Here is a 24,503-nt window from a genome sequence, read left to right as displayed (position 1 = left end):
CCAATTCCAATTAATAGGGCTGCAGCCCTATAAAAACTGCATCCTTCAAATAATAATATCAAAGCTCAGTTAGTTTCAAAGAGTTTTACTCAAAAAAAGAGAGTCATGTTCACATTATTACACAATTAGAATTAAGTTCATATCCATTAGAATAATTTTGAAAATTGGTCTTCACTATGACATTTAACAATACCAAATGGGTTTAAGATTCATTTTTTAATATAGGGGTGGCAATGGGTTGGGTTAGGTAAGATTGTGTCGGGATTGGATCCAGACCTGAAAAAAAAAAAAAAATTGTTCTTTACATAGCCATCTTACATAAGCCATTTTAACCAAAAAATCCATCTCTAAGTGAATAAATTACATCCAATTGAGTACATTTTCTGATAAATAACAATATAAGGAATCAAAACCATAAATTTTGAACACATTATCATCAATAAATCAAATCAAATCGATTAAATTGAGCACAAAAAAAAACGCAGTTCTTTTCTTCACAAACAGTCATTGAATCTAAAAAATGAAGCTCAATTTGAATAAATCAGATCAAATTGAATACATCTAATAACGATTAAAAACGTTAGAAATCTAACACATTATTTCTAATATATCATGAACAAAAAATCGAAAGGCGGACAAAAAAAAAAAAAAACAGTAGAATTTTTTTTCCACAGACATCTCTGTGTTCATCTAAAAATTCATGCTGTAATTGATCAAATTACATAAAATTGAATATGTTAAATCATAATAGGCACAATAAAGATTAAAAACCATACAAATTGAACTCATTATCTTCAAAATATGCAGTGATATTAATCATATGGCGGAAAAAAAAAAAACCCAAACTTCTTACCTGGTTTTGTGAACCGGAGCCTTCAATCTTCAAATAACTCTGTTTTTCTCAACGATTATCACAAATTCGTAACAGAAAGTTTTGATGAACAACTTTACGATCAAAATGCCTACAAATTTTGACAGATTCATGCCCTATTTGGCATGAAACACAAGGAAAGGCGAAAACCCTAAAAGTGCAACTTTCGTGATAAAAAAACACAAAATTTTTCAACCATTTAATTCGTGAAAAAGCTGAATAAAGCTGTTTAAAGCCTGCATATTAGATCACATGCCAAAAAAACAAGAAAAATGATAAAAAAATGACAAATTTTGAAGAATCCCGTGAAGAACACTGTGCAGCCTCGTGTTTTTCACGGGACTCGCCGATTCCGTACAGTGAATCGGCGAGTCACTGTACAGAGTCGCCCGGTTCTCTCTAGAACTGGGTGATTCCCGATTTTTTGAATGATTTGAGACGCCTACTGTCGATTCCCGAATCAAACCGGACGAGTCCGGTTCGACTCGGCGTTTTTTTAAACAATGATTTGGATATAAGAATTGAACTTGAGATGTAGCCTGCTGACCGACCGTCAGGTAGCAGCACTCCGGTCCAAGGTCGATTCCTAATAGCCAGTATACTCTCGCGGGAACAGGAACTCATTTGACTTTAGACCGCACACATTTCACGTTGCCACTGATTTTTCAGTCCTCTTGCCCGTAAACTGTTCGATGGCATAAACTGACGGTTCTGATGAACCACTGTCTTAAGTCCTGTCAGTTTTTAGCCTCTCAATGAGCGGTAAACGACCCTCTATCTCCCAAACCTCCCGCTCGTTTCTTTGATTTTAGGACTTGCTTCACTAATGGCTTCTTCCTGTACACCTCGCATCATCGCCGTTACCCCATTCCTTGTAAACCCTAAAACCTCTCGCTCTCCGTCATCTCTCTCTCTTCTCTCTACACCACTGTTCCATAGAGAGATACCCAACCTATCATGCAAAAAACCAGGTACTCTCTCATGCTTTCCCCTTAACTTTATCTCACCATTCTCAGTTTCCGCTTTTTTCATCATATTAATCTCTCTCTCTCTCTCCCCGTCCCCTTCTAGCTATTTCTGTGTTTGTTCTTTTTTTTTTTGTTATTTTTCTTGACGTTTTTCTGGTATTTTATATTGCCATTTTCCTATTCCTTAACTCTAGTTGCTAGTTGACACTGTGATCAATAGCATCAATAGGAGCCAGGAATTGTTCTCTATTTTGCTTTGGTGTCTCATTGAATATTTTGCGGTTTCTGTATTTTCATCTGATTGCCCTGGGATTAGTTACTCTATGTATGCCGATGGACTAAATCCTTTTTCTCGTGTGATTCGGTTTTCATTCTCTTTTTTATTTTCCTTTGGATTTTTTTTGTTTGAGACAATCTGCACAATTGGGGGCTTCGTGAACTATCTTGAGCAAGACTGCCATGCCCTTTTAAATTGGACAATTTCCGATGATATATGTCAAAAAAGCTTGTGTGTACTGTGTTTTTTTGTTAATCAGCTCTTTCAATTCTACTATCAAAATGTAGTACTTCAAAAAAAAAAAATCTCCTATCAAAATGAGGTTTAATGCTCTTAAGAGTTCTTCTCACTTGCTGTTCTTAGGACTGACGGAATAGGTAAGTAATTTCTATAGTTCTTCTCACTTGTTACTCACTTCTCAGTGATTGAGGGGATGTGGAAATAAAGAATTTTATGAAACTTGATTATTTTGGAGTTATTTTTCTCATTGGAAATTTATGTTAGTCTCTAACATGGTCTGAGTTAGATAGGAGTACTCCAAATAGTATGGATCTTTAATTTTATTAAGATGTTAATTGTCCTGAAAGTGTCCAAATTACTGTGATCTAAGATCATTGTAGAACATGTATGCGGTTTTCTCTTCTCGTGTGTTTTTTTGCTAAGGAAAATGTAGATGTGGGCCTGTGGCTTTCTCTACTGTGTCATAATGAAGTGAACAGATGGTGTCTATCATTTCTTATATGGAATTAGTTCTCAACTAACACAAAAAGAAAAAAAAACTAGCAATGGATTTGAAAAGAGAGCTGCAAAATCACCCTACATGTCTATGAATGGTCAATTTACACCTGACTAACTCAAAATTGAATGTTTGATGGAATGTAGCCATAAGTAAATACATGGAATCTGTGTATTTACATTCATTGTACAGCATAGTAAATTTAAATGCATTATCCTTGAAGAAATGAGAGCTGATTCTAAGAAATAGGGTAGAAAGCAGAACATGTATGTTTCTCTAAAGTTGGGATATAAGATCATAGTGGTCTCTGAAATATGTTTCTTGATAACATGTTTTCTACATACTGCCAGTTTTCTCTGCTATTATGGTGCATAGAAGGTCTATAAGGTTATTCAATTTATAGAACAGAATGGTATTGTGAGGTCCCTGAGTTGCAATTTAATGGAATCTTAGTTTATGTATAAATGCAATGCAACAAATGATATGAAAAAGTGAGATACGAATAGAGGCTCTAAACAGAGTCACCGAAACACTCAAAGACACTTTGTATCCCCCTTTGCCTAAGAAATAATTAACTATCTGACTTTGTTCACTGAGGCCAGTCCCCATGTCAGCCAGTGACAGATATTCCATTTCAAGTGCTTCATCTTGCTCTTTTGCTGCTGATCTCTCTAGAAGCGAATACTCTGTCTTTACTATAAGGCGTCAGTATTGTTGTTCTTTTCTTACATTCTTATGTTTTCATTGTTTCTATCAGGGATTCAGTCTTGAACCCTGTCATTGAGATAGGGTGCACTGTATCACCAGACTTAGATGATCAACTTGTCACACTATTTTCATCTTTCCATACGAAAATCTAAGTTCTAACTGCAGAAAGTAAAAAGAGAGAATTCAAGTGTTCCAAAGAGCTTCATAGGAGCTCAAGCATAAAACCAAATAACGTTAGTGATCATCATGTGTTCTTTGTGGCAATTATAGATTATGCTTGTTGGTGAATTTTATGGCATTTCTCCTTCAGCACTTGTTCGTAGCAAATTTTTGTATGTGTTTGAAAGTTTGTTATGCACATTTTGTGTTTTCTGTTTATCTTTTATACTGTTGGATGCTACTTTCAAAGAGGGGTCTTTCAGAAAGCATTTTATTTTTAAACAGCATCTTTCTTTGATTTCATGCTCTATAAGCATTCAAGATTAAGGATGTGTCATCACAAATTGCAAATTGGAATTCCATATGTTGAGCATCTTTTGTGACCTCAAGTGCTGACTGTTTCTTCTTTTACTTAGGATTTCTATATTGTTCTTCTCGATTTCCTGGAGCCAGTACATCAGAAGAGACTTCAACTACAACCTCAGAAGAGCCAGACACCTCATCTGAGGGAGCTGCACCTACTAAGGAAGTAAAAATCCCTGAAGACGCTTCTGCTGGCAGTGACTTCCAAGCTAATGAACTTTTGGATGCCTTTAACTTAAAGGTTGGTGCTTTTAGAAGTTTTTTTTCGTATTGTGGCTGAATGAAACCCATGAAAAATTAATTTTTAATTCTATCTTTCAATTGTTGTGCATTTATGAAAGAAGCGCCAAGTGTGAGCTAATGTTGTTTAATTGATTGGTTGTCAATTAGTTCCAGGCTAGATACATCAGATTTTCCAAATTTTCTGTAAAACAATTATGTTTCACTTTTTCTGTGGAAAAGGAAACAGGGAATTGCTTTAGATTTTTTAAATCCAGAAAAGTAACAAGCTCTTTATTGGGATATCTGTAAGTGTTTGTTCTGGAAAATGCTTTCTTCATGCTTCTCCCCATGGATTCCTTTTCCCTTTGGAGCGCATTTTATGACCCCAAATTCATTGTCGGTAGTGTTGCCTTGCCTCCAGTTTGTGTCTATTTCCAAATTTATTTTTGTGGCTTTAGCTACCCTTCTCTACATGCTCCTAAAACTCCCCCCCCAAATGATCATATGGTGCTGTTGTTTATGAGAAATTAAATTTTGGAACATTTGTGCTTCCAATCCCCCTTTGAGGTGTTCTTGGTTTTATTTGATGTGTTTCGAATTCAACACAAAAAACAAAAAACAAAAAAAAGAAAAAACTAAATCAGTGCTATCCAAGTAATTATGGATTCTTCCAATTCCATATTGAAGCTTGCTTTTCATTCTACAAGTTTTTAAATGCAGGCATTACGTGTCTGACATAGTTAACTGAATCACAGTATCCTCAACAATCTTCAAACAGAATCCACAAATTGCTTCATGAATGGGAATGATCACACACTTAACTTTATGAATGGGAATGATCACACACTTAACTTCATGAATGGGAATGATCACACACTGAACTTTACATTACCCTTTACATTATCAAAGGGTAATGGACCGCCCAGTGCCTATGCGGTCTAGAAGGCCCGGGCACATCGCCTAGGCCTAGGCGGCCAAACTGGGCGGTGGTCCCTGGGTGGCCGCCTAGGGCCTGCGCCCCGCCTAGAAGCGGAAATGTTTTTTTTTTTTTTTTAAAGATATAAAAGGTTAGAAGGAGGGGATTTAGGTTCATTTAAAACCTAAACCTACAAGAACCCCTTTTAGAGAGAAAGAAACTTCAAGAAAACTACATTTCATTGGATTGAAGTGTCTCAAAGTTTGGAGTTCAAGCAGTCAAAGTAAGTGCAAAACTTTATTTTTAAGATTGATTGTTTTATTTTGATATGTCTTCTTGAGGAGTTAGTCGGAGTGGAGATCCGGGTTGGAAATGTGGATACAAGCCGAATCCAAATGACAAAAATTGCGTTAGATGCAATTTTTGTGAAAAAGATACAAAAGGAGGCATAAACATGTTTAAGAAACATCTTACTGGTATTAAGGGGGATGTTGCCCCTTGTAAAAATATTCCTAAAGCTATCAGAGAGGAGATTAAGCAATATATGAGTTCTAGAAAACAAAAACAGGAACAAAATCCTTATCATAGATCTATTTCTGCTACGTTTAAAAGAAGTGATCCGGGTTGGACGTATGGGTACAACCCAAAACCAAATGATAAAAATTGTCTAAGGTGTAATTTTTGTGAAAAAGATACCAATGGGGGTATTAGCCGATTCAAAAAACACCTTGCTGGTGTTAGAGGTAATGTTGCTTCTTGTACAAATGTTCCTGAAGCAGTTTGGGATGAGATTAGAGATCTTCTGAATTTAGATGAACTAGAAAAGGTTGAAAATAAGCCTTGTTCTATTGAAGTATCTTCTCCAGGTTCTAGTTGGAGTGGTGATCCGGGTTGGAAGTATGGTTATAACTCGAATTCAAGTGATAAAAATCGTATTAAATGTAATTATTGTGGAAAATATACTAGTGGGGGCATTTACCGGTTTAAAAAATATCTTGCCAGTATTAAGGGGGATGTTGCCCCATGTAAAAATGTTTCTGAGGCTACCAGGGAGAAAATTATACAATATTTGAGTTCAGAGAAGCACAAAGAAAATGGTAGAGCAGCCAAGACTCCTAGGGCCTTATCTGCACAGACTGCACATGCTAGTAAGAGGAAGGTAGAAGAAGATGAGGAGGAAGAGGCAGATTCAGAAGAAACAGAGGAGGACGAGCGTTATATTGAAGAGGGAGATGACTCTGATGATGATGGCCTCGACTCTGATGCATATGATAAGGCTTGCCCTATTGATATTCCTTCTGATGATGATGATGACGACGACTGAAGACTCTTGCCTCTTGGTTCTGAGTGTTGAGTGTTGTTTGTTGTGTTGAGTCATGAGTGTTGACTTTTGTTAGGCTGTATATTTTCTAAATTTCTGTATATTTCTGTTGTGTTGAGTGTTGACTTTTATATCCTATACTTGTATGGTTTTGCAGTTTTCTGTTTTAACAATATGGATTATCAAAATTCTCTTCTCGACATCTATCTTTTTTTTTTTCAACTTGGAATATGGTATTTGGTAACTTGGTATGTTTTGTCAATTGGGCAGCCGCCCAGGTTTTGGGCGCCCGCTTAGGCGCTGGGTGGCCTGGACCCCCCAGGTCGCCTAGGACCCGCCTGGCGCTTTTTGCTACACTGATGGGAGTAGAAGATGTAAATTTTCGAAAGCCATGGTAAACAGAAACCTATTTCACAAACTGAATACCAAGTTGAACAACATTTGAAAAATGGTTGGATGCTTGATGGTATGCTTTTATGGAAAAACATAAACTTTCGTGTCATAGTGTGTTAACGAATACAATGAAGTCCTAGAAATTGCATGGTACCCTCACGCAATGTTCAAAAATTCGGCGGCCTGACCGCCTAGGCGAAAAATTTCAAAAAACGCTTAGGTGCTGTCTGGGCGGTGGAATTATGCAGCCTGTCTCCAGATGCGCACCTAGGCGGGCAAGGCGCCACCTAGGTGCTACAGTCTGGGCGCCCGCCTAGGCACTGCCCAGTGATAGTTTGCAGAAGGGCCAAAAAAAACCGTGACTTTTAAGGTGAGCAAAACCGTGGCTTTTAAGGTGAGCAAAACCGTGGCTTTTAAGGTGAGCAAAACCGTGGCTTTTAAGGTGAGCAAAAACCGTGGCTTTTAAGGTAAGAAAACTTTCCAAAAAACTACTCTTTTATGATTTATCGAAAGATCGATAAAGTTTTGACTTTTGCGATTTCTTCCCAAAACAAAGGCAATAGTTCATGGGTGGATTTAGAGCTTCTAGTAGTTGATTTTGAGGATTTTTGGCGACCCAACAGACGAAGTTTGCACCGACATCAATCTGATATTGATATTTTTAAAGTATTATTATATTTGAAAGAGGGTTTTGATTTTATTTTGCTACAACATATTATGTTGCGAATCATGTGTTTTTTCTTTTACGATATATTTATATGTTTGGTTGATAACTTGATGTATTTGTTTTTTGATTTTGCCTTGTTGACTTTGTGTATCGTTACTAGTCTAGAGTCTAGACTTCTAGTTTCCTACAATGATATTTGGGATTTCAAGCATTTTAATGTCTTACAAGTTATAATTTTTTAACATTGGCCTAGGCGCCCGAATTCGCATTTTTGAACATCGGCCCTCACACATAGTTTTTCTTGTGATAATGTGACAATTTTCTGTCCGGCAAACTTCTTCAACCGTGTTTATTGGCTGCAAACCTGTAAAGAGTTTAATGGCTGACATGTTCTTAATAGTGAATGGTCTTTCACTGCTTTGAAAATATATGCACTAGGCTGTGCATGGAGTACTGACAGACGAGATGTACATATTATTGATGGTGGGGTAGAGAAAAGCCAGAAGACAAAGGGAGATATTAAAAATAAAAAGAGAAAAAAAGAAAAAGGGAAATTTAACTGCTGTAACTTCTCTAGCGATGTGGTCCCTAAACTCCTTTTTGACCTTGTAGGTCTGCTGAGCTGTCTGCCACCTTCTAAGGGATATTGTTACTCTCCAATGGCTTATATTAGTACTTTAAGAGAACCCCCTTCTACAATAATGGGGCCTGAGTATTGAGAAGATATCTTCCTAAGGCCAGAACGAAGAGTTAAAACTCTTTGAAACAGTAGAGTCCTCAATGCTCTCTGTACCTCAAGGAAATCTTCATCATCTCCACACTTCGATAACTCCTCCCAGCCCACTAGTTCCTGGGTTACTTATAGAAATTCTATCAAAATTAAGCTTGAGTTTTCCTTTTGGTGGGGGTTCTTGTTTGACTCTTATGGTCACTATTGGTCAATACTATAGGTCCAATTTTTTCAAAAACTTGCATCATAAAATCCTTGAAAGTCATCCACATCTAGAGCCCATGAAATGAGGAATCTCAGGGGTCCTCTCTGAGACCATCCACAACCTATAGCCTACTAATAATTGCCACTATGTTCCTAAGAATTGCCACTATGACGAGCCAGATGGGCATGGGTCCATGGGCTCACCTTAGCAAAAGCTTCCAAAGAATCTTCTTCAAAATTTTAAGGTGAATGAGAAAGTGGGAAACTATCTCTTTACCCGCCCAGCACATTAAACACATACAGGGGAATTGGAGTCCATAGTCATGGAGATAATCTCCAATTATGAAACAAATTTTTGGTGGAGCCCAAATATGATTTCTTCACATAGGAGGACATTTGTTGTGGAGTGTTCTAATAGTAAATTCCCCATTAGTGTCCCAAGACCATAAAATACTGTCATCCCTATCTTCTCCACAAGTGAAGCATGTCCCTTGTTCAACCACCAACTGATAAAGCTCTGTTGTTTCTCCCTTCCCAAGATTCCTTTTGAAGTGAGGTCACCAAATTAGGCCACCCCCTCATTCATTCACAACAGTCTTCACCTTGTCCTCAATGTTCATTGTTGGCAATTTAGATTGCTTCATTTTTGTTGTTAAAGGTTTCTCTAAGTTGTTAATGGCTTAATAAATCCTCTTTAATTGGCATTATTTAGTCTTTAGACATTGTTTCCTTGATGATAATTTTTTTTACCAACCATTCAGGCGACTGAACTTCTTTATGTATGAATTTACTTGTTCCATCCCCTGAGGCATTCTTGAATTGGCACTATTTAGTCTTTAGACATTGTTTCCTTGATGATAATTTATTTCATTCAAGAAGCTAAAAATCACGATTCATCTGATGTTTACTGTTGCCACCGTTGCTTATAGTTTTCTGTTGCCTTGCACGTGGGCCCTGGTAGGAGGATAAAATTCTTGCACAATTATTGTTTCAATACAGAGTCAAATGATGGCCTTCCTTAATGTTTTTAACATAGGATGGATTGTAAAAAAATATTTATAATGGAGGATAATGTTCCATTCTGAGTGACTCTTTATGGGCTGGAATTTCAATTCCATAGATATAGCCTCCAAAAACTAAGATTGTACTAAGGCAATGGTTGAGCTGGTTTGTGCAGACTTGGTTGGTATAACTTCTAAGAGCGATATTGGAAATGCATCACTTGCATTCTTCTTCTGTTTTGAGCTTCAATCATAATGTATGTGAACTAAGGGAAAATTTTTAGAGTGAAATTCATGAATTTGGAGCTCCAAATCACTGCCATCGCCCACCTCAAATTCATGAATTTGGGGGTCCAAAAACAGTGCAGATCTGATGATCTATGATAGAGTGAAATGTACAGTCGAAAGAGAGGGTACAAGACAGATCATTTTTAAGCTCAACTTATTTTTGTATTTATTTTGTTTTCTCAGATTCATGAGCGGTTGAGATTACCTGTAGAATTTTGGATTCAAAATCCATCTCGTAGATGGATTGTGGAAGGGTGGACTCACCACATTATGTGTCCCCTGACGCACATAAACCATACCTTTAATATATTTGTAAGGAGTGCATTGCACTTTTTCTAAGGTGCACCTGTGTAGACAATTGGGCCTGGGAGGTTTAGTGCACTCCTATAAGTCACATCTTATGTAGGAGACCATCCACTGCAGTTGTTCAGTCGAGTTCACTTTAGCCACATTCTCAGAGAAGTTTATGATATGAGGATGATGAATTACAAACCATTTTCTTTAGGGGATCCCATACCTTTGGGCTAATTGCCTCTCTCTTCCACTTTCTCTATTGTTTCATTATCTGTCTCCATACTCGATTTCGGCTTGATGGTTTACTTAGGAACAGAAGCTGCTAACCCAACTTTGCAAATCATCGGCATCATCATCATCATCAGAGGCCTTTCCTAACTACTAGGGATTGACTACACAAATCTTGCTCCGCCATTCTGCTCTATCAAGGTATCCTCAGTGAGATTATTAAAAAAAAAAACAGCCAATGCTAGATTATTAATATACAAATCAAATTAAAACTTCTCATGGAGGGTGTTTGGATGGATTTGAGGGAATAGAACAGGTTGAGGTTGTTTCCTATGTAATTTATGGATTTATTTAAAGAATCACGTGGCATGCTATGGAGCTTAACTGTTTCATCATTGTACACTCACTCTGCCATGTCTAATTGGTAGGATGAATATTCACATGAAAATCAATGGTCTAGTATTTTCTCTCTTAGTTGAATATGTTCCATCCCATCTTCTCTCTTTCCTTTCATGACATTGATTTCGGGTTTAAGCCACAGTGTGAAAATTAGGAACTAGAATTTGCATAAGAACTGAATTGTTTTTTCTTCCCATGTAGCTGGACTCTGAAAACACATACAGCATCTTCCTTTATGGTGGTGGAGCTTTGTTGGCTTTATGGATTTCATCAGTCATTGTTAGAGCACTAGACTCTATTCCTCTGGTATGTCTTTTGAGTAGTGCAGGCAATTATCACTCCATTGGGCACCGTTTCTGTTTACAAGGGCTCTTGTTGATGATTTTTTTTTTGGTATTTTGAATATTGTTTCAGTTCCCACAGGTGATGGAAGTTGTAGGCCTTGGTTTCACTGCTTGGTTCAGCTACCGCTATCTGATTTTTAAGGTGGTCTTTCAATTGCAAACCTTTCTAGACAGTCGACTTTTCATTATTTGTAATCAATCTGACATGTGTCCATATAACAGAAAAGCAGGGACGAGCTGTTGGTTAGAATTGAAGAACTGAAGCAGCAGGTTATAGGGTCACCTGATGATTGACTACAGTAATGTTATCTATCAATTTTGGCTCTTTCGACTTCCTGTCTGAGAATTGCTGCGCACCCATATGTACATTTAGCTTCATCTTTTGAAGAATGGTTTTCGAATGATTTCATCAACTGGATCTTCACTAGTTGAAATTATTTTTAGCATGATATTCTTTTGGCTCTTAACCTGTTATGGGGATGTTCATGTTCTATTTTCCATTTTCTCCATTAATGGCCCAGACCAAGATTAAGCCCAAACAAGGAAAGACAATCAACAGATCTTTTAGCAATTTGAAGTCATTTATCACATTTTACTCTGTTTTAATTCTTGAATGGGTCTATTTTGGCATTTCTCTTTCTGCTAAATTTGCATTAGGGCATCTTTTGATGACAATTATCTGATACCAGTTTAATCTAGACAATATTATTAGGGAAAAGTTTATATAGAGCCGAGGCTCTAAACAATCAAATTAGAGCCTACCTCAAAAATTTCTTTAGAAGAGGTTGTTTTGATGCCCAAATATCCTCAAATTGATAATCTTGACACCAAGATGCATGGACACGAGAAAAAAAATGGATTTCAAATTTTGGAAATAGTATATTTTGTAACGCATATTTGGACCGTCAATTTTCAGGATTTTCAAGTTTTCATAGATTTGTCGATCTACATTATTTTTGAAGCTTTAAATTTTATAAATAAAGATGAAAATATATTTTAAGACCATCACAAAGATTTTCATGAAATCACATATCTCTACACTACTTGATGGTAGGCTTTAATTTGATTGTTTAGAACCTGGGCTCTATACAAACCTTACCCATATTATTATGTTAGCTCTTTGATACATATATAATATTATTTGTCGATTTATAACAATTTTCAGCTATTTCTATCGAAAAGCATGTGGGTTTCAGTAGATTACTTAGTATAAAGGAAGAAACGACTTTTCAAAAAGATAAGACCTGTATTTAGTTGGTGCTCCTAACTCCCAAGTCCATACTGATAAGTAACCGCTATGGCCACTAAAAATTTGGCATGGAGCATTTGAATGCTAGTTTTTTTTTTTTTTTTCTTTTTTTCTTTTTTATCCAGTGGATTAGCAAAAACTTGGGTGAGTATAGCAATTCGTTAATATACTTCGTGAGAAAAATCACATTTGTTGTGGATCGTTATGAGTTAATGCTGGAAAATGGTCATAGTGATATTCAAACATTTTATAATAATTTATTTAACATGAATTTAGGTTAATGAAAGAATGACATGCAGATCTAGGAGGTACGTTTGTGCTAATTGCGCAGAATATTGCAAAAGGAAATCCAATATAGCCTCGCTTACAAGGAAATAGGGATGCATACCGCTCCTAGAGGCTTTATCAATCATTTTAAGTTATTTCTAGCTAGTAATATATCATTTAAATAAAACCACATATAATGAGATATTATAAACAACAATGATCTAATCTACTCATTTAATATCCCATTTAAAGGATAACGTTGTGAAAGGTCAGGTACCGTTATCTACAAAATTGTTTATATACCTTATCTTCCTAACCCATAAAGCCGGTTGTTTCATGAATGGTTTCTTTTAATTTAATTAGGGATGGTAATCACCTGACCGGTATTCTCGACCCGGGTTCGGCTATGGTTCAATTGGATTCGATGGGTGGGATCCAAGTCCAAATCTTGGATGTAAACACTACTTGGGTACGGGTGTTAGTCCATCTAGCCCTAACTTGGACTTGACCTGAATAGTATTGATATTTTTAAAAAAATTAATATATGATATCTAAATAATATTTAGTTAAATATGACTATTATATTTTTAGTCATAATATTTAAATAATAAATGTATATATTTAACATAGGAAAATTGTTTCATGTTGATTGGACCCTATTTCTACAATATGCGGTCCAAAGGTATAAAGCATCCATCTGAAAGACTGATGCAAATATGCGGTCCATCTAACTTCCTGCTCCTCCTCCTCCTCCTGCCTTTCACTCTACGACCTTTCATCTCCTCTCTACTTGCCCCCACCTCTACTCTTTCCGACTGCCCTTTCTCCCTTCGGCTCTTGCTATCTCTCTCCAAATGCCGAGATCGCTTCTCTCGTTTTTAGCCGCATCCTCATTAGTTATTTTTTTCATGCACTTGGTTTTTATGCGGCCAAGCCCGCATATGTAGAAATGCAAGCCTCTTAATAAATCTATTCTTGAGATGGATTTTAAGGTAATTTTTAAGTCCATGTAATCTCTAATATGACGATCATGAATATGAATAAATAAATAAATTTTAAAAACTAAAAATAATAGTTCTAGTAAGAAAACATTTGGATTGATTGTTTCCATTGTTTTTAGATAGAACACCTACTTGCATACATCTTTAAAATAGATGCTTTACACTTTCTAGACCGTAATGTAGAAATGCGGTCCAGCCCTCATGAAACAATTTTCCTTTTTTTCATTTCTCGAGTGTTATGGGATGATAAGGTAAGACACCTTTCATCCTATTGCCCAAGGAAAGCTCTCCTTATGGATTGACCCAATGATGGGCATCCTATTACCCAAGGAAAGCTCTCCTTAGGGATTGACCCAATGATAGAAAGACGATGGGCTGAAGATTTAAGGGGTTTCCAACGACCATAATTCTTGTGTTGGTAGAGAGAGATAGGATGATTGAATAGGCTGAGGAATTAGGGATTTCCAAACTCCTAATCCTCAAGTTGGTGTCAATGGCTGAAGATTTAAGGGGTTTGGAAACCCTAATCTATGTGTTGGTAGAGAGGGTAAGAGAGAGAGAGAGCAATTGATTCAATGGGTTGAGGAAGGGGGGTTCTTTCCAATCCTCTAAACCGTTTGTTGGTGTGTGAGACACTGAATGAGCGATTGATTCAACGGGTTGATGATTAATGGGCTTCCAATCCCCTACTTCTTCCATTAGTGTGGAGATAGAGGGAGAAGTTGGGCCGGAGGAGCGCAAATAGGCTTAAAAATATATAAATGCTAATTGGGTGCTTTTACCGGTTGTCCGGTTATATTTTCTTATAGATATCCAAATCTCAATACGAGTATAAACTAACAGTCAAGAGTTGGGGTCCTATGGACCGAATATGAATATGTTTAAGGGTAAAGGGTTATATTTAAGTATATAGATATTTTGATCTTTGGGTATGATCGGGTCCGAGTTCAAGTCCCATATTATATTTTCAGGTCTGAATCCCACATGATCGAATTTTTTGTAATCCATGATCGAATTGTTTTTTTTTTTTTTTGTAATCCATGATCGAATTTTTTGTTTTTTTTTTGTAATCCATGATCGAATTTTATGTAATCCATGATAGAAATTTTTGTAATCCATGATCGAATTTTTTGTAATCCATGATCGAATTTTTTGTAATCCATGATTGAATTTTTTGAAAATTTGTGATTTGTTTTTTTTAATCCATGATCAATTTTTTTTTTGTAATCCATGATCGAATTTTTTGAAAATTTGTGATTTTTTTTTAATCCATGATTGAATTTTTTGAAAATTTGTGATTTTTTTTTTTTTAATCCATGATCGATTTTTTTGAAAATTTGTGATTTTTTTTTTTTAATCCATGATCAAATTTTTTTTGTAATCAATGATCGAATTTTTTGAAATTTTGTGATTATTTTTTTTTAATCCATGATCGAATTTTTTAAAGACCAAGAAGAACAACAACGTCGTCTGTCATTTTATTTGTAGATCGTATGTTACTAATTGTATGCTTTATTGTAGTCCATGTATGTTGATATACTTATTCCATGATAATTCTATATTTATCCTTTTGTGTGATGTAAATTAAATGCTGAATAGTAGTTCATGCAGGGAAAGAACATATCAATATTCGCATATTCATGCAAAAACATAAAAATTCTTTATGGGGTACCCTCATTTCTTATTGAATTATTAAAAAACAATATTTATAATGAATTTTAATAAATTTTTCGGATTTTTTTGAAGCTTTATTCTGACCGATTCACTCGATTCCCGATCCGGATCGCCGATTCGTCGATTCGGATCGGTTTTTGAGGTGCCCGATCCGGGTCACCGATCCGTTTTTTAAACCATTGATCCAAACTAATAAATAAATAAACAAGAGAGCATATTATCTATTTGTTTGTTTAATTTTTCCCTCAAAAGAAATATATTTTAAATTGCATACTTTATGTGCATGAAAAATTGAAATACCAAGATTGAATATTAATGGTGCAATTTTTGGATGGCAAGATTTAAGTGTTTAAGTACTGAAAATAAGATTGAATACGCGGTCCTAAGGTATAAAGCATCCATCTTACACATGGATGCAAATAGGTGGTCCATCAAAAAACAATTGAAACAAACAGTTCAAATGTTTTTATTATAAAATTATTGTTGATAATTATAGAAACTAGAGATTGAGTTTCTTGTATATTATAATATATTAAATTTTTTATATTGAGTTTCCTATTTTGTGGGATTTACTATTATAGTGAGATTTGTTTCTTAAAAAATAAGAATTGTAATTCTATAAATATCTGATAAACTAGAATAATCCCTATAAATGAGATAGTGGTTTATCCTCTGTGAACGTAAGTACTATTATCGAACCACGTATATGTCTTGTCAATTCTCTTTGTTTCTCTCGTTCGTCTCTATTGATTTTATTGTAAATTCTACATGATATCAGATGAGGTGATTTATTGATGGCGGTTGATAGCTCTATAGCAAGGTTTTTGTTCTTATCAAATTCTTGTCTATTTTCAACAACTTTATTGATTGTTATCCTTGTTGGTCCATTGAGCACGCCCTAGATAGAGAGAGAGTATATTGCAAAGCTTTTGAGAAGTATCTTCACCGTCTTTGTAGCATATTGCAAAGCTTTTTGATATGTTATCTTTAACGCAATAGTTATGTTGCAAACTTGAGCACAAAGTTTTGACCACGTCGAATATTTATGTTGCAAGTTGAGCTCAATTGTCGATTGAAGATGCTGCTAAAAAAAATTTAAATCCATGATTGCTAGCAAGGATTGGGTTCTCTGGCAAATAAGCAAATCTTGAAAATTTAAATCCATGATTGCTAGCAAGGATTGGGTTCACTGGCACATAAGCAAATCTTGAGGAGTTCATCAAGCGCTCTGTGAAGTGGTAACCCCATGCGTCTCTTGATCTATCGCCATATCGATGCAAAGGGAACTTTTGTAGTCTTGATCGTGTTTTCATCTGTAGCCGTTGAAAATATTCGGCTACAACTTCAACCATCACTGGGTCTTTGGCTGGTTTCGAATAAACAATTTCTTATGTTTTTCTATTGATCAGGTCAGTATTCCACTACATTTTATCTCTTGTGATGAGAGATTCAAAACCTAACTCTAGCATGAAGCTTAATATTGTTTTTTTAAATGGACTTAATTATCTTGTTTGGTCGAAAGTTATTGATTATTCTTTCTTTGGAAAATCTAAACTTTGACTCATAACTATGAAGAAAATTATGAATTTTGATTTCAAAGCCTCTGAAAAAAGTGTTGAGAAATATTCTCTGGTTGTTAATAATGAGAAATATGAAATAAAAAAGTCTCAAAATAATGGTAGAGGTAGGGGACTTAACAATTATTGCGATGGTGGAAGGGGTCGAAGTAATACAGGACGTCGTAAATGTGACCAGTGCAACAATATAGGACATGTGAAGGATAAGTATTAGGTATTATACCAACACTTAAGGCCTATTAATAATAGGACGGCTGACAAATCTACCACTCAGACCACAACCACTCAAACCTGTCACTATAATTATGATCGTTATCAACAACCAAGTAACAACATTGGCTCTTCCTCCACACAGGATCCTCCTTCTTTATTCTCGGACGCAAGTAACCCTTATGCTTCTATGTCTTCTCATGATATTTTTTCTTTGGATAATAAGCTCAGGGGCCACAGATCATATGACTAACAATTTACAGTGCCTAACCTAAAGAATAATAGAAATATGAACCATGTGTCTATTGCTAATGGTTAATTGATTCACGTCCACAGTGTTGATAATACCAAGTTTTTTTTCCAAGTCTCATAACTCTGAAGTTCTGTTTATACCATCATTTTTATCTAACTTGATGCTGGTTAATAATTACTCAGAACTTGAATTGTAGTATTATTTTTTCTCCAAACTCTGTAAATTTCCAAGACAGAGCTACGGGGAGGAAGATTAGTGAAGGAAAATTGTCTCTTGGGCTATATTTATTTAATCAGAAGAATAAGGCTTTAGTGGTCACTCAAGATAATTCTGATATTAATAAATTGTGTCATTGGAGATTTGAACACCTCTCAGATTAAGTTTTAAAAAATTTTATGCGCTCTCTATCTATAAACTCTCATTCTTATGAAGTCTTTAAATTTTCAAAACATACAAGACTTCCTTTTCAGTCTCTATGCATGTTTTAAAAGAACCCCTTTTATATGATACATTCTTATGTGTGGGGACCAACCCCAGTTGATTTTTATGCCCACTTTAAATATTTTGTTATTTTTATTGATGATTAGTCTTATGCTACTTGGGTATATTAATGAAATAAAAAATAGAAGTTTTCCTTGTGTTCAAAGAATTTTCCAAACTGACTTCTCTAGAACCAGATTTTATTAGTGATTTAAAATGGCGCGATTGTCTGGTTCCACGATCGCCCGGTTTGGTTTGTTCGGTTCTCTTCTCTAAAACCAGACTTTATTTTTCCTCTCTTCCGCTGATAAATCAATTTTTTTTGCAAGAGTAATTGATATTTTTTTTTTTTTCAAAATAAGGGGACTCTATCCTTACGAGCTGAGGTCACCACACTGATCATCGCGAGACCCATGCCCCATTCAATTGTTATTAATGTGCTGGTCCTCATATATTTTATACACGTTAATTTTTGTTGAAGTTTTCGATGCGGGACAATTCCCATTGTAATAGTTTGAAAAGATAATATAGCCTTTTATTATGAAACTTAATACATAAAGTAGTGTTATGATGTAGTGGTTATGAAGTATATTTTACACGCTAGAGGTCTCTAGTTTGAACCTACACAACATTTTTTCAAAAAATAGTAAAACGTATCTCAAAAACAAATTATTTTTGTAAAAAAATAAAATAAAATAAAAGGTACCAATAAATAAAATAAACATTTAAAAGGTACCGATAAATAAAATAAACATTTTTTCTAAAAATAGTAAAACGTATCTCAAAAACAAATTATTTTTGTCAAAAAATAAAATAAAATAAAAGGTACCAATAAATAAAATAAACATTTAAAAGGTACCAATAAATAAAATAAAGGGCAAGCTTGTTTTAAAAAATAAAACGTACCATCTTCTTATTTTTCTTGTCAAAAACAAATTCTTTTTGTCAAAAAATAAAATAAAATGAAAGGTACCAATAAAATAAAAAATGTATCATCTTCTTATTTTTCTTGTAAAAAAAAATACTTTTGCCAAAAAATAAAATAAAACGTATCAATAAATAAAATAAAGGACAAATAAAGGGCAAGCTTTTTTAAAAAAATAAAACAGTATCATCCTCTTATTTTTCTTGTAAACAAAAAATTATTTTTGTCAAAAAATAAAATAAAATAAAAGGTATCAATAAATAAAATAAATGGCAAGATTTTTTTTAAAAATAAAATATACCATCTTCTTATTTTTATTGCCAAAAACAAATTATTTTTATCAAAAAATAAAATAAAATAAAAGGTACCAATAAAATAAAAAAAGTATCGTCTTCTTATTTTTCTTGTCAAAAATAAATTATTTTTGTCAAAAAATAAAATAAAATAAAAGGTACCCATAAATAAAATAAAGGGCAAGCTTTTTTAAAAAAATAAAACTTACCATCTTCTTATTTTTCTTGTCAAAAACAATAAAACGTACCATCTTTTTATTTTTCTTGTAAAATCAAATTCTTTTTGTCATAAAATAAAAAGTACCAATAAAATAAAGGACAAGCTTTCTAGGCTTGCCCTACAGTATAAAACTTATATACTTCCCCTTATCCAACTGTCCATTCTGAATGGAGGGCTAAGATTACCCCAATCACAATGTCACATATCCATTATTTTGTTTTTAATTCTTTTTTATAAACTATTTTGATACCAAATTTTGGATGTCCATTCATCTATTAAACTTGCACTAGTAAAAAATATTAAAAAAATATTTTCAATAAAATAAAACAACCAAAATATCCCTGAAAGTTTCAAAGGGTATTTTGGTCATCATATTTTATCAAAAATTTATTTTTAATATTTTTTATAGGTGTGCCCCAATGAGAAGAAGGCACGTACCAAATTTCACATTCGTACATTTTGTATAAAAAAACTAAAAATATAATACTTTGAAACGTCATATCTAAGATCAAACGGTGAGTGACTCTCTTGATCAAAATTGGACGGCTGGATGGTAGGGGAAACTTCTATGCTGTAGGGGAAGTATAAAAACCTTTCCCTAAAATAAAACATACTATCTTCTTATTTTTCTTGTCAAAAATAAATTCTTTTTATCAAAAAATAAAATAATATAAAATAAAAAGTACCTTCTTTTTATTTTTCTTGTCAAAAACAAATTTTGTTGATAGTAATAAAATAAAATAAAATAAAAGGTTACATCTTCTTATTTTTCTTGTCAAAAACAAATTATTTTTGTCAAAAACAAATTATTTTTGTTAAAAACAAATTATTTTTGTCAAAAACAAATTATTTTTGTCAAAAACTAACTTTTTGTTAAAAATAAAATAAAATGTACCATCTTCTTATTTTTTTTTGTCAAAAAAAAATTATTTTTGTCAAAAAATAAAATAAAATAAAAGATATTATCTTCTTATTTTTCTTGTCCAAAAATATTTTTTTTTGTCAAAAAATAAAATAAAAGGTACATGGGCAACACCATCTTCTTATTTTTCTTGTAAAAAAAAAAGAAAATGTAATACAACAAGTATTTCTTGCCAATAAATAAATAAAAACAAGTATGTCTTGCCAATAAATAAATAAAAGGTAAAACAACAAGTATCATGTTTTTCAAACATGCTTTTTAGCTGCGATTATCGTAAGCTTAAATTAGATATGTAAAGGTAATACAATATAGGCTTGAAGTATGCTAGTTCTTTAGCTGCGATTATCGTTAGCTTAAATTAGATATGTAAAGGTAATACAATATAGGCTTGAAGCTTGTTAGCTCTTTTTTTCTCTCTTATATATAAATACCTATCGTTAGATTTTTTTTTTTTTACTTAGGAATAAATGGTCTAATTATATTTTTTATTTTTATAACATGGTGGTCTTTAACATAAATTTAAGAATATTAATTTAAAGATAAGGTTCATACAATGAGGCTGATTGAAATCTCTTTCTCTACTACAAATCTCTTCCACTAAATTTATTCTAGAAACTTAAAAAACTAGATTTTTGAAAAAAAATTGCATTATAAGTACTATTTTTTCTTACAATTGTTAATAATATATTTAAAATTAGATTATATTATAAGATATTTTGGATTTGTTATTATTTGTATAGTAAAATAATTATAAAATGTAAACCAACAACTTTAATTTAAGTATATAATATTATAGTTAGTTAGGTTGTAATAATTTTGGATTATAGTTAGTTAGGTTGTAATATTTTGGGTATTTTTTAGTGGATTAAGGTTTTCCGCCAATTTGAGATGTTTGTGGCTATTTTTTAATTGATTTAATCTATTATTGATTGTAGTCTATGTATGATAATATACTTCATCCATGATAATTCTATGCTTATCATTTTGTGTGATGTAAATTTAATGGTCAACCGTAGTTCATGCAAGGAAAGAACATCTCAATATTCGCGTATTGATGCAAAAAAATAAAAGTTCTTAATGGATAACCCTCATTTCTTATTGGATTCCTAAAAATCAACCATTTCAATATTCGCATATTCATGCAAAAAATGAAAGTTGTTAATGGATTACCTCATTTCTTATTTGGTTATTAAAATTCAATATTTATAATGAATTTTAATAGTTGTTTTGAATTATTTTAAGGCTAAATCCGATCAATTTAACTGATTTTCAATCCAAATTGATGATTCACCAATCCGGATGGGTTATTAGGGTATCCCATCCCAAACACCAATCCAATTTTTAAACCAGTCTTAACTGTATACTTTAAAAAAAACTTAATATGAGGTGTCAACCACGAGCAAGGTGCACCTAAGGCCTCACCATTTTTACTCCCTTCCCTCTCAACTTGACCCTAAAAAAGCAAGAGTTTGTTCGCCCCTCCTCCCCTTCCTCGTTGTCTCTGATCTCACACGGTGAGACACGCAATAGGTTGATGATATCGCACTGACAAGCAATGATTTGAGGTCTGATTCTAGAAACTACAGAGAGAAAGCGAAGGCATTTGGTTCTTTCCGATCTCTCTAGAGAGAGGGAGTATTTGGATGTTCAAGAAAGCAGTTGGGATATGGAAGCAACCTCTAAGCCGTCTTTTTATTGACGCCTGCTTCTTACCGGTCTCTCTCTTGAGAGATTTGGATTTCCAAAAAAGCAGCTAGGGATATGGAAGGTTGATGTCTTATCATTTTCAATTCGTTCTGTCCTGATTTATGATTGGGGAATTTTTATTGTTTTGTACATGTTAAAATGTTAGTGGTTTTTTCTCAGTTTTACAAGAATTCCCTGATGAATGAATTAGGCTAAATTTTATGATAATGAAATTGAATTTATGGGAAAGCATGATGTTGCAATTTAGTACGTGGCTGGCAATTATTTGGCCTTATTCAATTATACAATTAATTAAATTTTTAATTTTTGAATTTTGTATCATGGACACAAGCAGTAATACTCATGGAAAACTGTAATGTAGAACCTCAAAAGATCACTAGACTGAGGTATGAGTTATTTGACAATGGTGTATAATCCACTAAATTGGAGTAATATAATATTGGAAAGTTGGTTACCTCCTTTGATAATTTTAATTTTCTCTTTACAAGGCTGCCTATACCAATTCATCTGTTACTTGCTCCTTCAATACTAATTCTTGTGGTTTTAGCAGGATATGTTAACCAGTTCTTCCTTTTTTTTCTTTTAATATTGAATTTTTTTTTTTTTACTAACAAGGAAATATTGTGTTCCATGGCAATTACCTCATGTGTCTGAATCCAAACTTGATAAACGAAGACAAAATAATTTTCACACACTGATCCAGGATTTGAGGAATCCATAAATTTGTCCCAACATATGGTGATTGTCATTTTCTTAACATATAGAAGAAGAAGATGAATGCTTGGGAAAACTGCTCAACATGATCCTTGGTCTATTATGGATGATCTAAATAGTAAATTAATACAACTGCCAATACAAATTCTTTATGGATTAAATCAGTTAATTAACCGGTCTCCAAGTTGATAACTTCCAGGTGGTACCAAACACAAGTTTCTCAGCTCCCTCTAAATTCTAAAAAAATTACCAAACACAGTATTTTCTACTATAAGGAGAAAGATCATCTAGCTTCTCAAGGAGAAGGAACTTCCAGGTTCTAAATACTGCCAATTTCCGATTGTCAAACAAGCCCTATAAGTTCCATTTTGAATATTGTTAATATCTTGCACCAGGAGGAAGTATATATTTCATCCAGTATGTTCGAGTTCATCCTTGTTGTTCCTTGGGGAGGTGTTGGGGGCCATCCTATGTAAGTTATTTGGTAATATTTGAAAAGGGATGTTGAACTTAGTTGGCATGATTCTTGTTAATAATGATGGTTGCCATTTTCTTTAGATGCATGGAACCTTTCTTTTCTTTTCAATGCATCTGTAGTCACAACTTACACCATATATCATGCCCCACCATTATTTAATTTAATAAAGTGAACCAAACTTATGATCTAAACCATCCAATTTTTTAAAACATATTATATGTTGAATGTCTTAAAAAAATCATCTTAATTGGATGGACATCGATATCAAATAATCTATATTGCAATAGAACGATTAAAAGTTGGTATTAATCCAGATTTTGGGAGATATTTTACCAATGGGTTACCAAACATAAAAAACTGGGTACACAAGTATTCCACACATGTGAACCAAACTTGGGAAAAATAGGATTGGAAAATTCTTGCACACGGGACTGTTCACATATGAAAACTGTTTTACATATGGAAACTATTACGCATGAACCAAATGAGCTCTAAATAGGTTACACACAAATTCCAGACATGTGAATCAAATGTGAAAAAAAAATAAGATTAAATAATTCTTTCATAGCAAACTATTTATATAGGAAAACTGTTTTACATGTGACTATTTTGTACAAACCAATCGAGCCTTTAAAGGCCGTGCATTACAGTTTGTTGTTTGGTCATGCCTTGAAGTTGAGGTGCTGGAAGTGCGCACTCCTCATAAATTTGGAGTTAGGCCTTCTATCCCTCCCCAAAAACCTAACCTCTCTTTCTCTCTCTTCCTGCTCTCTCTCTCTCTCTGCTCACTCTTCTCTCATCCTCCCTGAACTTGGCCATAGTGTTCTCTCTCTCTCTCTATACCACTGCAGATCATCTCTAAGTTACATACCCACGCGTCAATCTCTCTGTGAAGCCCTAACTTTCGAATTAGCCATCACAGCTGATCATAAGGTGCGGCTGATTTGGTTCGAGACCAATGCTTCTTTTTTTGCATGAATTTACATTTTTGTGCTTGTGGTTAATATAAGTGTTTTTTTATTTTTAGTATGTATATTCTCTTTAATAAGCCAAATATTGGAAGTTTATAAATTTTGAAGCGAAAAGAATAAAATTTTTATCATAAATGGAATGGATGACGATATACACTTATAATGGGTTTCTTTATTGTGAATGTTGAACTATTGTCAATATATTTTACCTTAATATATATATATATGACCATTATTTGCAGTCATATTTACTCTTACAAGTGAAATTGTGCACCGGGATTGCCTTCTTATATACGTTATGATTGCACATATTATTCTAATGCTTCAAATTATTTAGTTTACATTGCTGTTTACTGTAAGTAATTGAAAATTTTTTATGTCCAGAAAGTGATTTGTTCACCAGATATTATAGAAAAAGCTATTTGATAATTAGTTTAAATAAAATGATGGTGATACTGTACCCCCTTTGGAGA

General features: G+C 33.7%; 1 protein-coding gene across 2 annotated transcripts in view; it reads left to right on the top strand.

The window, feature by feature from the left end:
• LOC18431032 (protein CURVATURE THYLAKOID 1D, chloroplastic) overlaps positions 1–11,679 on the top strand; it is a 37,286-nt gene extending 25,607 nt beyond the window's left edge. Inside the window, exons 1-5 of one of the 2 annotated variants that reach the window (XM_006841165.4) lie at positions 1,487–1,842; positions 4,136–4,323; positions 10,947–11,051; positions 11,160–11,231; positions 11,312–11,679. In XM_006841165.4, the coding sequence (XP_006841228.1) occupies positions 1,698–1,842; positions 4,136–4,323; positions 10,947–11,051; positions 11,160–11,231; positions 11,312–11,383 (582 nt within the window). In that variant the 5' untranslated portion in view covers positions 1,487–1,697 and the 3' untranslated portion in view covers positions 11,384–11,679. Of the gene's footprint in view, positions 1–1,486; positions 1,843–4,135; positions 4,324–10,946; positions 11,052–11,159; positions 11,232–11,311 lie in introns of those variants that run through there. The other variant, XM_088865421.1, reaches the window with a different exon arrangement.
• Positions 11,680–24,503: the final 12,824 nt, after the last annotated feature.

Source organism: Amborella trichopoda, chromosome 4 (genome assembly GCF_054954075.1).
Source record: "Amborella trichopoda isolate Santa Cruz 75 chromosome 4, AtrichopodaSantaCruz75HAP2 v2.0, whole genome shotgun sequence".
Classification (NCBI taxonomy): domain Eukaryota; kingdom Viridiplantae; phylum Streptophyta; class Magnoliopsida; order Amborellales; family Amborellaceae; genus Amborella; species Amborella trichopoda.
The sequence above is the reverse complement of the archived record's forward strand: the minus strand, read 5'-3'. Positions and strand labels throughout refer to the sequence as shown.